At 32.2% G+C, this 19,991-nt stretch overlaps 1 protein-coding gene across 1 annotated transcript; it reads right to left on the bottom strand.

Annotated features, from left to right (window-relative positions):
* Positions 1-4,320: 4,320 nt before the first annotated feature.
* Positions 4,321-19,991, bottom strand: LOC134725975 (probable ATP-dependent RNA helicase DDX20). Its single transcript, XM_063590320.1, has 10 exons — positions 19,726-19,991; positions 16,791-16,885; positions 15,959-16,127; positions 15,120-15,231; positions 14,102-14,244; positions 12,357-12,495; positions 11,838-11,979; positions 11,002-11,107; positions 7,714-7,815; positions 4,321-6,714 (listed from the first exon to the last, which is right to left on the bottom strand). The coding sequence occupies exons 1-10, from the start codon at positions 19,907-19,909 to the stop codon at positions 4,475-4,477; spliced, it is 3,432 nt and encodes a 1,143-aa protein (XP_063446390.1). The 5' UTR covers positions 19,910-19,991; the 3' UTR covers positions 4,321-4,474.

Raw genomic sequence — 19,991 nt, 5'->3', positions numbered from 1 at the left:
TTCATGAAAGGGAATGGGATTGTAGTTACGACGTAAGGAACATGTCCGATATCATTTGTTAAACGGTCAACCAACTCGTGATGGCGTCCGTAAAATTTACGAAGTGATGATTTCAACTTCACCATTTGGAACTCTTGGTTTAATAGCTTCCTTGTGTGCAGCAGCCCTCTATCAAAAAAAATCATGATAGGAAATGCAAGCACGAGAATATCGTATCAAATGGGAGATATATACACCGTATGCAGGTGCTGCTGGAATGTTGATACTTAGAAATGAAAAGTTCACAATTGGAATGCTGAAATCATCTCTTTTGTCGTAAAGTTTTGTTTTCAACCGACCTTTCATTGTCAATTTCTAGACGTAAGTCAAGATATGAGGCAGAGTTAACTGTTGTATCCTTTATCTCTAGTTCGATGGGATAGATGCGTTCAACATAGTCACCAAATTTTGAATTATTTGGTGAAAGAACATCATCTATATAGCGGAAAGTAGAGTTAAGGACACAGCTAACTTCTTATCTTTCTTCCTTAGAAGTTCCGGTATGAAGTCAGCCTCATAATAATTAAGAAACAAGTCGACAAGAAGAGGGGCACAATTTGTTCCCATTAGAATGCCGACAGTCTATTGAAAAACACGTCCTCCGAATGAAACAAATATGTTGTCAATTAATAAATCTAGCATCTTGATAATGCCAGTTTCCGAGAATTTTTTGTTTGAATCAGAGTGATCCTTTACAAAGTAGGGTGTATCCCTCCATAAGACAAGATACTTGTATCTATGTTGGCCATTCTTTTTTATGAAACAAAACAATACCAACTCTTTCAATTTGTCTTTTAATTTGGAATGTGGAATACTTGTGTAAAGTGTAGAAAAGTCAAATGTTTTAATAACATATATTACAAGATGAAAGAGAGTTAGATTGTATGTACTCTTAAAGATCTTTGGAATTTTTAATTATCCACATCTGATTCACGCCACCTCTAGAATAGGCAGTTTCACATTAACTTTGAAGCCCGTCTTTGATCGCTGATAAAAATAGATGTTAATAAATTAGAAAGAGGTTTCGTGGAGCACTTGGAAGACCCAGCAATATATCGTTGTTTGTAATGACACTTATGTAGTTTTGATATCCAATACAGTGATAGAAAATCCAGTTCTTCGTCTTTAGTTGAAATTACAAAGGAACATAGAACAGACCTAGTATTTGATGTAGTCACAACAATTGATCAATCCAAACAATATTGATCTTTGAAAAGATATTTCGAAATGTTGCCTTTTATTTGTGAAATGCATATAACGTTCTTTTATGCGAGCAATCACTGATGAGTAGGGGTTTTCAAAGATAGATAGATTTTATTAACCAATCATGGTGCCCAAAATTTGAGCTATACAATCAAATCAATGAATTACATTATCAAGCAAAGATGAAACACGTTTCTGGTATATAAATACTAAATCTTATTATATTTGATGACTATATTATACAGATAAAATAAATCAGCAATCAGTTAAATTACCAAATTATAAAAAAAACTTACGATTTTTGTCTTTCTTTCTTTAAATTTGAAGTGTCTAAGGTACTTGGTGCAGTTTTCCCCCAGAAGTATGTGTTAAACACATGTTTGAGGTGTATGCTTTTATATTTTCAAAGTTTTGCTTTAACTATTCAAGAAATTGAATTTTCTATCATATTTCTTTAAATAATGTAAAATAAAAGAAACAGTCAAATATTTTATAGTTTAAGAAAAACGGACCAAAACACAACCTGTACGGCTGAAATGTCTCGCCTTCTTTACTTATCATTGATATAATTTTGATAGTCTAAAATATAAAGCTTTATTACAACTGTCACATAAGCTTAACATTAACCAAGAAAATTAAACATTGACCAATAAACCATGAAAATGAGGTCAAGGTCAGGTGAACCATGCCAGGCAGACATGTACAGCTAACAATTATAAAAATATAGTTTACTTTAAGAAAATCAGACCAACACAGAAACACTTAACACTGAGCAATGAACCGTGAAAATGAGGTCAAGGTGAAATAAAACCAGCCCAACTGAGAGAAAGATCATTAAATATTTTCATACACCAAATATAGTTGACTTATTGCAAAAAGTATTAGAAAAAAAGACCAAAAACTCAAAAACTTGACTTTAGCCACTGAACCATGAAAATGAGGTCAAAGTTGGATGACACCTGCCAGTTAGACATGTACTTACAGTCCTTCCATACACCTAATATACTAGACATATTGCTTATAGTATCTAAGATATGGACTTGACCACCAGAAATTAACCTTGTTCACTCAGATTTATTTTCATTGTAATCAGAATGTAATCAATAAGTTATCAGGATTACAAGGGATTTTGAAAAGTACTTAATTAAATTAAATTTCATGTAATCAGATTTATTGTTCAATGATTACACTGATAACTTGGAAAATTGTCATCAATTACAGCAATTACAATAATGATTACAATTACACCAACTCTGGTTCACAGATCCATCAATTGAAAACTGTCTGATGGGCATGAGGACATTGCAAAGCACGCACATACCAAATATAGTGATCACTTATAATAAGAGAGAATTTAACATTACAAAAAATCTTTACTTTTTTACATGTAATCACTGAACCATGTAAATGAGGTCAAGGACATTGGACATGTGACTGACAGATAACACGAGGCATTTATATACAAAATTTAAAGCATGCAGGTCTTTCATCTTCTAAATTGGCCGTCACTGCCAGATCACTTCCCCTAGGTCGAGCCTTCTGCGACTTTTGTCGCAGTTTAGGCAAACAATAAACACTGAGCAATGAATCATGAAAATGAGGTCCAGGTCAAATAAAACAAATAAACCTGATGGAAATATTTTACACTGTACCTGTCAGTCTCACAGGTTTTGTTTATTTGACCTTGACCTCATTGATCAATAGTTGACATATTGCATATAGTATTAGAAAAAAAAACAAAAAACTCAAAACCTGAACCATGTACTAAATGAGGTAAAGGTCAGATGACACCTGCCAGTTGAACATGTACATATTACTATCATTCCATACACCAAAAAAAAAAAACCTTTGATATACAGTATTACTATAACATATAACCACTGAACCTTGAAAATGAGGTAAAGCTAAGATGACACTTGTCAGTTGGACTTGTACACTTTACACTCCTTCTGTACAAACTGAGGTGCGTATTGATATGTGTTTACTTTTCTACATTGGTTAGAGGGATAGGGGGAGGGTTGTGATCTCATAAACATGTTCAACTCCGCCACAATTTTTCGACTGTCCCAAGTTAGGAGCCTCTGGCCTTTGTTAGTCTTGTATGATTTTTAATTTAAGTTTCTTGTGTATAATTCGGAGTTTAGTATTACGTCCATTATCACTGTACTAGTAAACATATTTTTTAAGGGAATAGCTGAAGGACACCTTCCAGTGTGGGAGTTTCTTGCTACATTAAAGATCCATTGGTGGCCTTTGGCTGTTGTTTGCTCTATGGTCCCAGACTCCACAATAAAACCAGAAGATTTTGAATTGCCTTCAGAAAAGAAAGTAATAAGAAAACCTACATGAGCGCACTCACATACAACCCCCCCCCCCCCTTTACATTGGCAATGGACAAATATTTCCTGTTGATATGCACATCTACATAGTATGTCCTTATCATCTACAAAGTAACATGAAATTTTGTTATGTGGTTTTAGAGGAGTTGCAAGTTGCAATGACAAGAACAGGACTGACAAATGGAAGGACAGACCGACACACAGAACGAACAGGTCAAAAACATTTTACCCGAGGCATGGTATAAGAAACGGGTAAACATGTTTAACCCCATCACCTCCTGTATATCAGTGTAAATGTCTGTCCCCAGTCAGGAGCCTGTTATACAGTGGTTGTGTATCACATTTTTGTTTTGTTTATTGTTTTGTACATAAATCAGTATGCTAGTCTCTCAATTGGTAATGTATGAATTGTTTTACACACATTTATTTCATTTTGCAACCTTTTATAGATTACTATGCCATATGAGTTTTTCTCATTGTTTAAGGTTTTACAATAACCTATAGTTGTTATATTGTAAGTTATTTCATTGACATTATTATACCACATCTTTTTATTTTTATACACAACCATAAATGACCCACAGTCATAAAACTTTCCCACCTAACCACCAACTTTCATTTCGATGAAGTAGCCCCAATCCAGACATAGTGGCAAAAATGAAATATTGAGTGCAGAAGAGCAATAGTAGCTAAGTAGGTGACCTGATAAAAAGTGTGTAGCAATAAAATGAATAGGAAGGTAAGTTACCATTAAGGCATTTTATTACAAGACTAGATCAATACTTATATTGCAGCTATGACTTAGATCTTTCAAACTTTTAACAAACAAGTTCAGCCTTTAAAAAAATTTTCTTGTACCTTTTAAGCGATCTTTCAAACCTTTTTAAAAAAAATTAGTCCTTTGACATGATTTTCTTGTGTCTTTTAAGCATCATTTTAACATACTTCTGCTGCAATTGCAGGTTCTTTAACATTTTTTGATAGTTATGATGAGTTTGTGACTGAGTCATCTGAAAATAAGGATTGTGATATAAGTATGGGTTGTATGCACTCATATATGGATTCTGATGTAAATTCATGAACGGATTCTGTTGCATATTCATGAATGGATTCTGTTGCATATTCATGAACGGATACTGTTGCATATTCATATAAGGCATCTGTTGCATGTTCATAAATGGGTAATTATACATGCTAGCATAAGGATTTTGATGGTTTCCACTTGTTTTGGTAAAGTGTGATGGAAAATTTGTGAAGTAACTTTTCATAAATGAGGCCCATGGATTTTGATTCAAATCATTTTCACTTCCAGAACTGTCATCTTCTGTAGATGATGCACAATTGTCTTCAAAATCATAACTAGATTTGTTATAATGTGAATGTTTCGCTTTTCGACTTCCTGTCTGACCAAAGTCATGTGGATGTTTATGGTTCTGAGACTCCTCCTCCTCTGAATCTTCACTAGATTCACTAGATTCAGGACATTCAGATTCAGACAAATCACATTTAACTTCCTGCCATGGTTCAGATCTATAACAGTTGTAGGGTTTTTCCCAAATCTCTTTGTTGTTACTTTTATCTTCTTTTGTTGACTTTTTCAAATTGCCTGAATTATAGTCCTTGCTAACTCTTTCTAAAGTTTCTTTCTGTTTTGTTTTTTTATTAGAAGTATCAGCTTCCTTCTCATCTTTTTCTTTAATATCACTATGGATACCTACTTTGACGTCTTTCTGTCTTTGATTATTTCCCCTTAGTTTGAAATCTTTCAATTCACTTGCCTTTTGTTCTACACAATTGCCAACAGAATGGGTTTCTGAACTTTGTACTGGTGGAATATCAGCACTATCTTTTGATTGAAAAGAAATTTTAGGATTAGGCAAATTGTTTGACTGTTTTTTATTATTTCTTTTTGCTTGAATAGTCTGTCTGCCTTCTCCTTTTTCATTTGATTTTTCCTCTTTATGGTTTGCAGCTGCAGCAGTTGTTTTGTCACTTTCTATTTTTTCACAAGTCTGCACTGATTTCTTATCAAACTTTAGATGTGTTATAGTCAGTATTTTTTTTACTTTTTGCAATAAACCCTCATCGTAGTTCAATGCTCTGCAAATATTATTGATTATACACTGATTAGTATCTTCTGATATACTGATTTTTGCAACTTTTTCTGACAAACTCTTTGCAGTACTTTTGTGTGCTTTGCAACTATCCACAGCAGTTTGGTATGTGTTTGGATTTTGCAATTTCTTTAATCCAATGATCTCTTTCAGTGATGGAATTTCAATTTCCAGGTCGGTAAAGCTCTGCACGTCTGCCACATTTCCATTTGTAGATTTTACAACCTCAGAAGATTGGGTTACAGCACCTTTCTTTTCTTCATTTTCATTTCTTCTTTTGGCTGTTTTGCGTTTCATAGGTTCAGCCTTTTCATCATTTACCTTCACTTTCTCAAACTTCTTTTCTATTAGTTCAATTTCATCAATATCAGGCGTAGAAATATCAAATATGTCGTCTTCCACCTGACTAGCATGAAATTCTCTGACAAAATCCTCATCATCATTTCTCTCTTCAATAAGTTGTGTCCAAAAGCTAGCACTAGTATGCTTCTTTTTATTGTTCTTTGTCTGCTTAGTTTCCTCTTTAATATTCTTCTCTTCTTTTGACCCTTCTTTAGTTTGTATTTTCTCATCAGCTATATAACTGATTACAGATTTAGAACTGTTCTCTGCGGAAAATATGTCACCAATGTGTGCCTTATCACTTTGATCTGAAACTCCATTTAACAAAATATCTTTCTCTTTTCTTGAACTTATAATAATGTTTTCATCAGACTTATCTTCCTTCAATTTGGTGAAACTTGCACAGCTATTACGAGCATTTATTTTAATTGATTCTTGATCTTTTTCTTCCAGCTTATCATTCTTTGAATTTTTATGTTTGTCATCAGAAGCCTGCTCCGACTGAACATCAGTCCTATCTACAGAATTTGTTTGTTCTGACTGTTTATATTCTTCTTTGTTTTTTACAGGAAATGTCACATAACAGTTGTCTTTTACTGTTAATATTTTCTCTGTTGACACCATATCATCCAGATTTATCATTCCTTGTGCCTTCACTAAGTCTACTGGAATAGGATCTGTAAATAGAACAGTTAAAAACTATATTTGCAAGGATTAACTGTAAGTTTGATGGAAGTCGACATATGCTCAAACAAAATACTATTTTTTGAAATCAAATAATTCGATAGAGGAATAAAATGCAAATTTATATGTTGATGTAACAAATATATGTAATTATAAGGTTGGTATTGGTCAGTCTTTAGTTTTCTATGTTGATGAAACAAATAAATATAATTATAGGGTTGGTATTGGTCAGTCGTTAGTTTTCTATGTTGATGTAACAAATAAATATAATTATAGGGTTGGTATTGGTCAGTCGTTAGTTTTCTATGTTGATGTAACAAATAAATATAATTATAGGGTTGGTATTGGTCAGTCGTTAGTTTTCTATGTTGATGTAACAAATAAATATAATTATAGGGTTGGTATTGGTCAGTCTTTAGTTTTCTATGTTGATGTAACAAATAAATATAATTATAGGGTTGGTATTGGTCAGTCTTTAGTTTTCTATGTTGATGTAACAAATAAATATAATTATAGGGTTGGTATTGGTCAGTCTTTAGTTTTCTATGTTGATGTAACAAATAAATATAATTATAGGGTTGGTATTGGTCAGTCTTTAGTTTTCTATGTTGATGTAACAAATAAATATAATTATAGGGTTGGTATTGGTCAGTCTTTAGTTTTCTATGTTGATGTAACAAATAAATATAATTATAGGGTTGGTATTGGTCAGTCTTTAGTTTTCTATGTTGATGTAACAAATAAATATAATTATAGGGTTGGTATTGGTCAGCCTTTAGTTTTCTATGTTGTATTTTGTCACCTGTTTGTCTTATGGTCTTTTCTTTTTGTGCAATGGCATCATCAGTTTGTTTATAAACATTTTTGAATACTTATAACAGTATTGACTTTATGAAGCCTGGTTAAAGTTCACTAAAAATTCTACTTCAATAAATATTTCATCCACAACTGTTTACAAATACCAAGTAAAACTTATTGCATTATATGCCTACCTGGAAGAAGTGAGATATTGGTATAACATTTTTTCTCTACAGACTGAAGATTAACCATTTCTTGTCCTTCACTAACAATACTAACACAACCACCAAATGTTCCTAAAATACATAAATAATACTATTTGAAAAAATGTTGGCAAGACTCAGCAGTTTTACTCTCCAAAGTCACCTAGATAAATGAATATGTGCAATAATCAAAGTCAATGACTTATTTTGTTACTTATTTTGTTACATTGTGTAGAACAAGGATCCGGAAATTTTTTCACCTAATTTTGGTCATTTTCATACAACTTAAAAGTTGATGCCCCTTTTCAAAAAATGATTGTCAAAATCACATTACTGCCTGAGACTCATTATGTAAATTATGAGTATGCTCATACTCGATCGTCATGTTTGTAGCATCAACAAACTTGTTTCACTGTTGCATCGCATTTACTTCATGATTTGTTCTACCAAAGGCAACAGTTTAAAAATAAAATGATTTTAATGACTCAAAACGAAATTATTCTCAGTTATCGCTTACGTTTCCTTTGATTCTGAAGTCAAAATTCAAACCGGATGTACTGCGACAATACTAAAATGAACAATTCCGGACTCATTTTAGGGATTAGTTTTGTTTATCCATATCACAGGAAATCATTGGCTTTTTAATATTTTACCTTTAATAGTGTAAGAATATTAATTAAAATAGTTGCACTAGCTTTATTTAGGATGAAATTATTTTAAATTTACAATTGTCTAAATCTGTGGAAGAGAATTTTAAGCATGCGTATAACATAGTAAACAAAGCATGTGTGTTAGAAGTAAAAAAAAAAAAAATCTACGTAAATTAAACCAAGTTTTAATTCAATTTAAAATCATAATTGACAATTATCTGACCTGCTGAGCAATTAAATAATGAAGCCAGTTGGTATGGAATTTTTATTTCTTTATAATAATAGTTTGGAGCTTGTGATTAATTGCCAGGTGTGAATTAAAAACACAGGTAAAGAGATTAGCAATCATTAACCCAATAGCTCCCCCAGGCATTAATATAGTTATTAGGAGGGCCCTCAGGATTATAACACTTAATTGAAGTGGCAGTTTATTTACAGGAAGTCGATAACAAAAATATGTTCAAAATGCCGATTTTGGATCTCAACGAAATGACCGAAATTAATTCAGTTGAAAAATAAAATTTGACCTAAATCCCAATTAAAAGTTTAGGACGTTATAGTTTCAGTTTAGGACATGACTGGCAAATATGACCGTTTCCGGACCCTTGGACTGTAGAATGAATATCACAAATTTAATATTAAGGAGGCTCGCAGGAATAAAAAATTCAGCAAAAAATTAAACATTTGTTTTTTTTCATTACAAATTTTATTTATTACATTATTAGTCATTACTTTATAATATGGTACAAAAATCACCCAGACAAATTGATTTGGTTTGGTCACAGGTGACTTTAAAAATGTTCATATCATTGAAAAAGCTCCAAATTATCTCCCTTTGGTGCAAAAATGTCATTATTTTATGTTTAAATTGAAATATCTTTTTTAACTGATCAGTGACCTATATTTTTTATTATTGTTTTCAAACAAACTATACATAAACTAAATAATTGTAAAATTTAAGCGATTTCTGATATTTAGTTCTCTTTTTATTTCGATATTACCAATATTTCTCCTATTAGTTCAACAGAAATAAAAGGACATCAACAAAAATGTATGCTTCTTTTGGAGGCAGATTGTGAGCTTAAATGAACGGTGACCCCATATTTTTATTTTATATTTCTATTAGGTATAAAATATAAAGTTAAATCATAGAAAACAAGAATGTGTCCATAGTACACGGATGCCCCACTCGCACTATCATTTTCTGTGTTCAGTGGACCGTAAAAATTGGGGTCAGAACTTTAACTTGGAATTAAAATTAGAAAAATCATATCATAGGGAACATTTGTACTAAGTTTCAAGTTGATGTAACTTTAACTTCATCAAAAACTACCTTGACCAAAAACTTTAACCTGAACTTCGCACTATCATTTTCGATGTTCAGTGGACCATGAAATTGGGGTCAAAACTATAATTTGGCATTAAAATTAAAAAGATCATAGCATGGGAAACATGTGTACTAAGTTTCAAGTTGATTGGACTTCAACTTCTTCAAAAACTACCTTGACCAAAAACTTTAACCTGAAGCGAACAGACGCACAGAAGGACGAATGAACGAACGAACGGAGGCACAGACTAGAAAACATAATGCCCCTCTACTATCGTAGGTGGATAAAAATAGCAAAATCCTATATTAGAAAAAAAAGTTGATTTAGACCCGTGAGCCCCCCTGAACCTGTTTGTACAATACAAAATTGACAATTACACTTTAAATGGTCAGCAATTTTATTTACTTTTTTGAAAAACATTTGAAATGTTGTTGGATTATCATTTAATAATTGCATTCAATTGCATTTTTGCCAACCAGCCATACAAAGGTATCCACTTCATGAACTTTACTGAAAGGATTCAAACAGCCACTAGTTTTTAGAGGGAGTTTAATATGTTTGTACAATGTTAAATTACAAAATTAACAATAATCATGATAATGAATTTAAAATTGTGCCGACATAACACATTTTGTGCACAAAAAGACAAAGAATTTGATATTTGGTTATCCAATTGAGCAGACATTCTGGTGATGATTTGCTCAATTTTCTAACATAATTAAAATAATTAATTCTTTTATTTTTTGTGTGGAGGCCATATCTTTTGAAAAATTTAACCATGCTCATTTTCTCAATATTGCCTACCCAATATAATAATATCTCCTTTTCAACATAATCACATTACATCATATCTTACATATAATTTTAGTTGTAATTTCTAATAAAATCATTTATGAAATAGCAAAGAGTGAAAAGCATGTAACTGATGTATAGCGTCATCAACTGGAGGAAAATGTATGTTTATAATAACGCTTCCGTATAAGCAAAAAATAGGAAGGATATCTGATTTTATTTGATATTTTTTTTAACTTAAAACCCAAGAATTCAACTGAGTAGTTGAGTATCTAAAATACACAAGTTAGTAATTTGCTATAAAAATATAGGTTTCTTATTGTTTTTTACAATCAGCTCCAAAAATAAAGATTTCAGAGATCAAAAAGGATTATATGAAAATGATTTTATGTTATCATTTCCAACTGGGTCTTAAATAAAACAGGCACTTAGTACACACATTTTATTTAATTAGCAGCGTTTTTAGACCCCTCTCCATTTCATACTATTAATTTTAGACAACCCCTTACCAAATCTTCCCGCTCTACCAATTCTGTGTAGGTATGTCTCATGATCCTTTGGTATGTCAAGATTAATCACTAAGTTAACCTTGTCAGCATCTATACCTCTGGATGTCTGAAACAAAAGAATGTATCATTTATGTCTCTTTGACATTCCCTTTTTCCAATTTCCATTTTAAATAAAGGCTAGCATTTTTTTAATGTTATTAAAGCTTTCCTATTTTTTTTCTTTTTAAATGAACTGATGGAACTTTATCAAGTCTTTCAAAAATTCAAAATTCAATTCAACATTTTCTTACTGTGAAACATAAGAAAGGGAGTTCATTTGATAAAACTATTAAAGATCCAGAGGAAAAGTGGTACTAAAACAAGAATGTGTTCATGGTACATGAATGCCTCATATACATATGTACACTATCATTTTCTATGTTCAATGGACCCTGGAATGGGTGAAAATCTCTGATTTGGCATTAATATTAGAAAGATCATATAATAAGGAACATGTGTACTAAGTTTCAAGATGATTGGGCTTCAACTTCATCAAAAACTACCTCAACCAAAAACTATAACCTGAAGCGGGATGAACTGACAGACGAACGGACCCACAGACCAGAAAACATAATGCCCATTAATGGGGCATAATAAATGGCTAAGAGTATTTCATTTCAAAACAGTTATCACCATTAAACAAAGACTGAATTAATATCTAAAGTTCTTTAGAAAATCAAAGAACAAAAAAAAATCTATTTAAAGTGATGAAAAAGTCTTTTTGAAGAATCTTTCTTTTTTTTTTACATCTTGAAAATGCACCCTATTTTTAAGAACACATTTACATTTGTATTTACCAAGTCAGTAGATATCAGAACTCTACATTTAAAGGTTTTCAGTTTAGCCATTGCCAAATTTCTGTCTTTTTGATCTAGACAACCAGCAATACAGGCAGTAGGCCATCCTTTGGAATTCAGTGCATCTGCCATGTTCTGTGCCCTGGAAATACAAAGTTTTTGTAATTGTTTAGAGAAAGTGCAAATATGAAAAATAATTGCAACTAAATTTGCAAACTTTAAAAATCTGTCATCAATATCATTTTCCTAAAGGGATAAAAAAAATAAGATGTCAAAAGGACAACCACTGAAAAAGTCGCATACTGGTGACATGGCAAATATTTGACATCCACCCCAAGTTGAAATTTTAAAGCTGGTCCTGTGAACATGGTGTATGTTTTACTGCAATAGTCATTTGAAACAAGAACCTATAATATATACAGTCTGTAAGTCAGGTCAGTCAGAGAATGCCAGACATTGGCGAAAGTCAATATTAAAAAATGAAAAGCTAAAAAGCAAAAAAAGCAACATAGTACATACATGGTTTGTAAGTTAGAGAATACAAGGCATTGCTGGAAGTCTATCGATGAAAGCAGTGCTGTGACAATTTCTACTTTACTCTCAAACAACTTGTTGGGTAGTGGATGGAACTTCACTGATTTGTAATACTGTCTTATTCCTAAAAACAAAAAATACAATTTTAATATCATGTTGTTATATAATATGATAATGGGAAAGTTATACAGCCTTGGTTTGTTTCTTAGACATAAACTTCAATGAAGAACAATAGAAACATGATTTCATTTTTTGGTGGTGATCTTTTTTTTTGTGCTTTTATTTTGGAAACTAGGGATTGTGTATGATTAACTATTAAAGATTACCCTGTATATTATAAAAGGTTTTACATGACACTAATTCAATCTCAATCACAAGTAATTACAATTTACAATAGTGATCTACTTGAACTTTTCAGTATTGTTCAGGGCTTTCCATTGAAATTGAAGTAGAAGGCTCAATTAAAATTATAGGCGGCTGTAACATGCGTTCGGCGAAGCCGGACGCCCACCAAGCTGTAAGCTTGGTGCCTTACGGCAGGGGGTCTGGCATAAATAGAGCAAATTCCTGCATTCTTGCAATCTCCTGGCACCTAATTTCATCTTTCAAATGACCATTTTTTTATGTATGAAATTAAAGAAAGAAAAAAAAAAACTCAAAGAAATTTCATTTTTTTTTATGTTAGTTTTTTTATTTTCATTACCTTATGCTTAAAATTCATTTACTTTTAAAGGAGTTTTATTTAAATAATCATCCGGTTTGTTAGAAATCTTGATCGATTTATTTTGCATAACTACGTGGATTTGTAAACAAATTACCCCCCTTTTCTCTCTAAAGACTGTTACGCGTATTTAAATCATACAATTATTTCTCAAGCATTGACAGAAAATTGATATATCCTCTGATTTTCTCTTTTTTGTTTTGTTTTTGAAAACTGTTCAATAAGTCGGATACATTAATCATTTGGAAATGTTATTTATTTGAGGTCGAGTCGACAATATTCTACTTTCGTTTTTGACCTTGATTCTCTGAACACCACGTGGGCTTTGAAAATGAACTTCAAAAGATACTGTTTTCCAGATTCTGAACAATATGATCTACTACACTTTCTTTAATTTGACTAATATAATTCCATAACATAAGATTGTCATCCTATCTGATTGTCTTCACGTTTAATCAAGCCAAAAAAAGCCAACGAGTTAATGACCATCGGAACGTCTCTATTGTTATCATTCAAAGACCACTGGAACGTCTCTCTTGTTATCTTTGAAAAGAAACGATGCATTCTGACTTTAAATAGACAACCAATCAGTGACCTGAATTCATGTGAACTATATTTAGCCCAAGGTAAACACTGACTTTTCATCCTTGTTTATCGTGACCGCGACTTTGCGACAATACGTCTCTCGGCTGCCTGTAAACATTTGAAAAAGATAATTTTTTTTCTTTTTGAATTTATATTTTTGTCAGTGAAGTAGCCGGCACTTGAAGCCACCGTAAGCGGCGGATTTCCGCCGGCTACCAGCTTCAATGGAAAGCCCTGATTGTTTTCCAATTATCAAGCAGATGTACTGTAGAATCTTGAATCAAAATTTTATTTTTGGACTATTTCTATAAAAATCCTACAAATTCATCATGAGTACAAGTTTGACCATATCCTTTAATTATTTTCAGCAAAACGTCTGACAGTCTCCCTTCATTTCAAAGTATTACAAGCAGTAAGTATCTACCCAACAAAGCTGGATCTGTTACATTGAGTCGTAAAAAGGTGGGATTTCTCATGTAAGCTGTCAGATGTTCTGCTAAGTATTCTGGATAGGTTGCTGACAATGCTAACATCTGTTTGTTGTCAGGTAATGTAGAATAAATCCAACTGAAAAAATACAGTAACATTGAAATCAAACTAGAGGTTATTCAGGGACAATCATATGGTATCAATTTTTTTCTATAATGAAATACTGCACATGATTAATATATTAGTCATGTTAGTTGTAATTGTCTGTGAACTAGCTTTGATTATTTACGTGTACTCTCCAATCAGTAAATGTATTTTGTGTCTTAATAATTCTTTTGTTAGTTGTGTTTGGCGCTTTGTATCAATCTGATTAGTCAAGCCTTATTCAACTGCATGATTTTTCTATGTGTTCTTATATTGGACAGTTAAACCACTGTCCTATGTTAGAAGGTTCAGGGCTCACAAACATGTTTGTTTAACCATACCACATTCTATGTGTGTTTGTCCATAGTTTGTAATGCAGTGGTTGTTGCAGTAGCTGCCTATCATAACTGTTTTTAGTTTCTTGTTTTGTACACAAATAAGACCATTAGTTAAATTGTTTTATGTTTTGTCAAGTCAGGCCTCTAATTATGTTTATTGTTTTATAACTAGATATCTAGTGTAGGTTTGGTTTCATAACTCTTTTTTGTGTGTGGGTCTTTTTCATTTTTTTTATACATCATGACCACTTATCAATAATGTGACCTTTTGTAACAATTAATATTAGGATTTTCACTTTAATGAGTGTGTACAATGAAATTATTAGACTTGTATTATAAGTAATTGTTTTATTCTTGAATAAAATCTCAGAGAAAGTTAAATTCTGACAAGTTTTTATGACATCACCCTACTTTAAACCGTTATTTTAAGTGGCTTTGGCTGGGGTCAAGATACTCAGTTTGTTCCTCAAAGATTTCAATCAAAAGTTTATAACTTCTTGGCTGTCACTAGCCCTGGACAATACAACTTACTTAATTTGTTCCTGGAAGCTGTCTTCTAGAAGTTTGTCTGCTTCATCTAATATAAACATTCTAATATTCTCTATGTTCATTACACCTTGTTCTATCAGCTGTTTCATTCTCCCTGTTAAAAAAACCCACAAAACATTAATTTGCATGATATTTCAATTTCTGATACACAGGATTGAGAAGAGATGTGTATATAAGCTGTGAATATTTTATAACTATAACATGAACAGTTTGTAAATCAGAGTGAATCACCCCCAATCACATTTTGTTAAACGCATTCACAAGACACCAGCAAAAGATTTTTTTTACTGAATTATCTTGTTTATGATGTATGTATTCTTGTCTTATTGTAATTTTAAGAGTACAATGCAAATATTGAATCCAATAGCTAATATTTTAACATGAAAAATAACTTTCAAAGTCAATGCTACCCAAAGTGTATACCAAATATCATTGAATCTCAAAATTAGAAGTAAATTTAAAACTGCACTTATCACAAACTTTAATTAAGATTTATAGGTTCATAGTGAGAGAACATAAAGATTTACACAAATTGATGTAATGCTGCTATAAATTGTCAAGTATAACACATTGAATTGTTTAATTTTTGTTAATTGGTATAATAATGAATACTCTAGTCTTCTGTTGAATTCATTTTAAGAGTTGTAAAAATTATTAACAGAACTTTTTTCTTTAGTATCAGCTATAATAAATAAAAGATACAATGAACAGGATTAAAAATACAACTGTTTGAACAAAACTTTTCAATGAAAGTCAAACTAAAAATTGTAAACAAACAGATTATCTCCCTTAGATGTTTCATTTCAGATTTTTAATTATACCTGGAGTACCAACAGCAATGTGGCATTTTTTCAGTTTCTGTTTATCTTCTTGAAGTGGCATCCCACCTATAAATGTGTGGCATCTTAGCTGTGGCAATGTTTGACCTATTGATTTAATAACATCCCAAATCTGTATGGCAATTTCTCTCGTTGGAGCAAGAATTAAAACCTATAAAAAAAATCAAAAATTGTTTTAGGAAACACTATACAAATATTTGACCACCTAACAAACCAACAATAATCTTATTACAGGTAGTAATTTGATTCATAACCTCTAATTAATAGCTCAAATCCTTCAGTCAATGCCTTCATTATAGTCACCACATCTCAATATTTTTTCCTGTCTCTGAGAAAATTTGGTGCTGATGGCAGATTGTTCCCTTTAACATGTTTAAATTTATTCACAAATTTTTCAGACTTGCCAAGATTTTGTAATTGACATGATTATCAAGTATTTGCCGCCATTCATGAACTATGAAACTAACGTCACTAACGTTACCTTTTGTATACGTGCAACATTTCATTACTTCAACATGTTTAATAATAATAATGTATTATAGAGACTTGGCTATTGTTCAAGTCTGTATTTTGTAGATGTCTCATTTTCTGTCTTTAAATTGATTTATACACCATTTTGCTATTTATTCATATAGTGATTAAAAGATTATGCAATCAAATAGAATAACTGATAATAAAAAAAACATGTCAAGAAAAATATTAAACAGGTGACCACAGTAATTCACAAATGCAGTGCTTTTCTCCTTACAAGACAGTGGCATGAGTGGCTACTGACTAACTGTAACGATTAACTAAAAATCATATACATACTGACCTGAAGAGCTGATGTGTCAAGCTGAAGACCTTCTAATGCTATAACACTGAATACACAGGTTTTCCCTGTACCAGACTTTGCTTGTACAATCAAATCTTAAAATACCAAAATAAATAATGACATTAAATTATTTAATTTCAACAATGTTCAACATGTTCAATGTGATTAAAAACAAGTTATAATTGATTTAAAATACAAGAGTTGATTTCAAGGAATATCTAATTTAAATTTACAATGGTTGTAAAACACAATTTCTCTTATAGTACAAATAACCTTTGTCCTGGTAAAATATATATTTGCCATATTTGTGTATGTATCACTGTCAGAGGTTCATTCATAAATATTTGTATATTTACAAAATGTACCTTTAGACATGTAAGTTGTGCATTCATCATGTTTTATTATTTGCTGTAATTTTTATTAATTTTTCAGAAGTTATCTTTTTCTTCAAATTCTTGATAAATGTTATCAAGATTTAATATTTAAATATGAACATTATCAGAGGAAATACTGTCATGATTGTGCAGGGCACAGCAGGCAATATAAAAGCTACTATAATTGTACTGTGTAGATAAAGTTATCATCCTTAAATTTTCGTTGTCTAAAAAATCTTTACAAGATATAAAAAAGAAGATGTGATATGATTGCCAATGAGACAACTATCCACAAAAGACCAAAATGACACAAACATTAACAATTATAGGTCACCGTAGGGCCTTCAACGATGAGCAAAGTCCATACCGCATATAGTCAGCTATAAAAGGCCCCGATAAGACAATGTAAAACAATTCAAGCGAAAAACTAACGGCCTTATTTTTAATTTTTAAAATGAACGAAAAACAAATACAAATGTATGTAACACATAAACAAACGACAACCACTGAATTACAGGCTCCTGACTTGGGACAGTCACATACATAAATAATGTGGCGGGGTTCTCCCAAAAGTATTACTCTACACTGTAAAAATCTTTTTTGGATAGAGCACAGGTGTTGAGGTTTTTTTTTTATAATTTGTTGTTTTTCTTCTAAAAGAAATGCACTATAGAAATAACTGTGTTCTGCCAAGGCTAGTCCAAATATAAAGTCTCTTAGTCTGGCAATTTAAAAAAAAAATTTTTTGCTTTGATGCCTTACTGTCATGACTGTAACATCAAATAAAATAGCTTTTCACTGCTAGAAGTCTGTTGTTATTTATGTATTATTATCATTTTGTTTATTTTCTTTGGTTGCATCTTCTGACATCAAACTCAAACTTCTCTTGGACAGTTGGACTGAATTTTAATTTGCATATTATTATGTGTTTACTTTTCTACATTGGCTAGAGGTATAGGGGAGGGTTGAGATCTCATAAACATGTTTAACTCAGCCACATTTTTTGCTCCTGTCCCAAGTCAGGAGCCTGTGGCCTTAGTTAGTCTTGTATTATTTTTAATCTTAGTTTCTTGTGTACAATGTGGAGTTTAGTATGTTGTTCATTATCACTGAACTAGTATATATACATGTATTTGTTTAGGAGACATCATAATTAATTGGACTTGCTTGACTTGACCATAGCATCCTATCAGCTAGTCTGAAATTACTCTGACGTCCAACGGCTGTTTTACCAGACAGGCTGAGGCCGTGACGTCAAGAGCTCATTCCATATGAAAAAGTGGATATTTGCCCATCCAAAATACATGTAGATGCACTGCTTCGTCGCTTCTGGTGCCAACTAATGGCCTTGGAACTATATAATTCGGGTATCAATTTGTTCATTTTTCATTTATCTCTTCATTTATGTAAGCTTCACCTACCTGCCACCCTTTGTTTTTTCATATTAAAACAGTTTATACAGTGACCCATCGATTCAGACATTTTTACTTTTATTTTCAAAAGGACGTCAAGTTACAAGAGATTTAATATTTGCGACCTCAAGACTCAAATATGCAAATATTTATACTTTTTCATCTCCTATATAAAGGGGGGATAGGACCTTTATCGAGACTCTGGGATCGGGTGTTTTTAAGTGCGGGATTTCGGAATTGACCCTTTGGGGATCTGGGAAATCTTTTTTCGACTTTCGGGACTTCAAGATTTAATGTTTTTAAGTCCGAGATTTCGGGATCTCATGTTTTTAAGCCCGAGAATTCGGGATCAGGACCCCTCCTTTCCCCTCTCTTTATAGGAGCTTAATGTTTAACATTTAGTAGCCAACCATGATTTTTCCCCACCTTCACAGAAGATCGGTATTAAGTATTTAGTGCCAACCACGATAACAATTGGAAGCTCTCAAGACATTTAGATTACTTGCATCATAAATGACAAGGTGTTCGATTATGGTCACTTAATAATCTTGACGTCCTTTAGAAAATAAAAGTAAAAGTCTGAATTGATGGGTCACTGCGAAAACAGTTTAAAAATGGAAAAATAAAGGGTGGCAGGTACAAAATGTAGGTGAAGCTTATATATTAAATTACATAAATGAAAAGATAAATGAAAAATAAACAAATTGATACCTGATTTATATAATTCCAAGGCCGTTAGTTGGCAGCAAAAGCAACAAAGCAGCGCATCTATTTTGAATGGGCAAATATCTACTTTTTGATATGGGACGAGCTCTGAGGGGGGTCTCATTGGGGGGTTCCAATCCAGCTTACTGGTTTGTCAGATTCCTTTATCCCCATTACACTATATACGTTAGCAATTCTCATTTTTTTGTCATTTCCTTGGTCCCGCTAGACCTCATTTCCCGTTTTCACGACACAATAATTTGACGTTCATGTATCACACTTACAAAAAATCAACAATTTCGTGTCACGCTTAGACCCCAAAGAGACCCATTCTGAGGTGCCCAAACCCAGCTTGTCTGGCAAAACTGCCGTTGGGACGTCAGGGTAATCTTGGACTACATATCAAACGTGCATGAGCTAGCTAGGTTGTGAACTTATTATTACCAAGTCCACATCTTCCTAGAGGTATTGCTTTCAATTGAATTGGCGAAGGTCTTTCAAAACCGGCAGATTTTAACCCTCTCAGTATAGGATCTGAGAGTAAAAGACCATCAAAATTGACATTTTCGCTAATTAAAACATCCCCTGTTCTTGCTTTTTCTTTAAAATTGTGTGCAACAGATGTCATTGCTCTCAAATAACTTTAGCAGTGGCCTCGGTGGTATCAAGACAGTTGCGTGCTAAATTTCGTTCACCGTCGTTGACTGAAC

The sequence above is a fragment of the Mytilus trossulus genome, chromosome 1, assembly GCF_036588685.1.
Source record: "Mytilus trossulus isolate FHL-02 chromosome 1, PNRI_Mtr1.1.1.hap1, whole genome shotgun sequence".
In the NCBI taxonomy this organism is placed as follows: Eukaryota; Metazoa; Mollusca; class Bivalvia; order Mytilida; family Mytilidae; genus Mytilus; species Mytilus trossulus.
Note: the sequence above shows the minus strand (reverse complement) of the source record. Positions and strands in the feature narration are given on the sequence as shown.

Excerpts from the sequence above, each read along its gene's own strand:
- LOC134725975 (XM_063590320.1), bottom strand. The coding sequence starts at position 19,909 with ATGACATCTGTTGCACACAATTTTAAAGAAAAAGCAAGAACAGGGGAT. Across the intron at positions 14,245-15,119 it reads AGCTTCCAGGAACAAATTAA|TTGGATTTATTCTACATTAC; the intron begins GTAAGTTGTATT and ends GTATTTTTTCAG. Across the intron at positions 11,980-12,356 it reads TTCTCTAACTTACAAACCAT|GGCACAGAACATGGCAGATG; the intron begins GTATGTACTATG and ends TTGTATTTCCAG.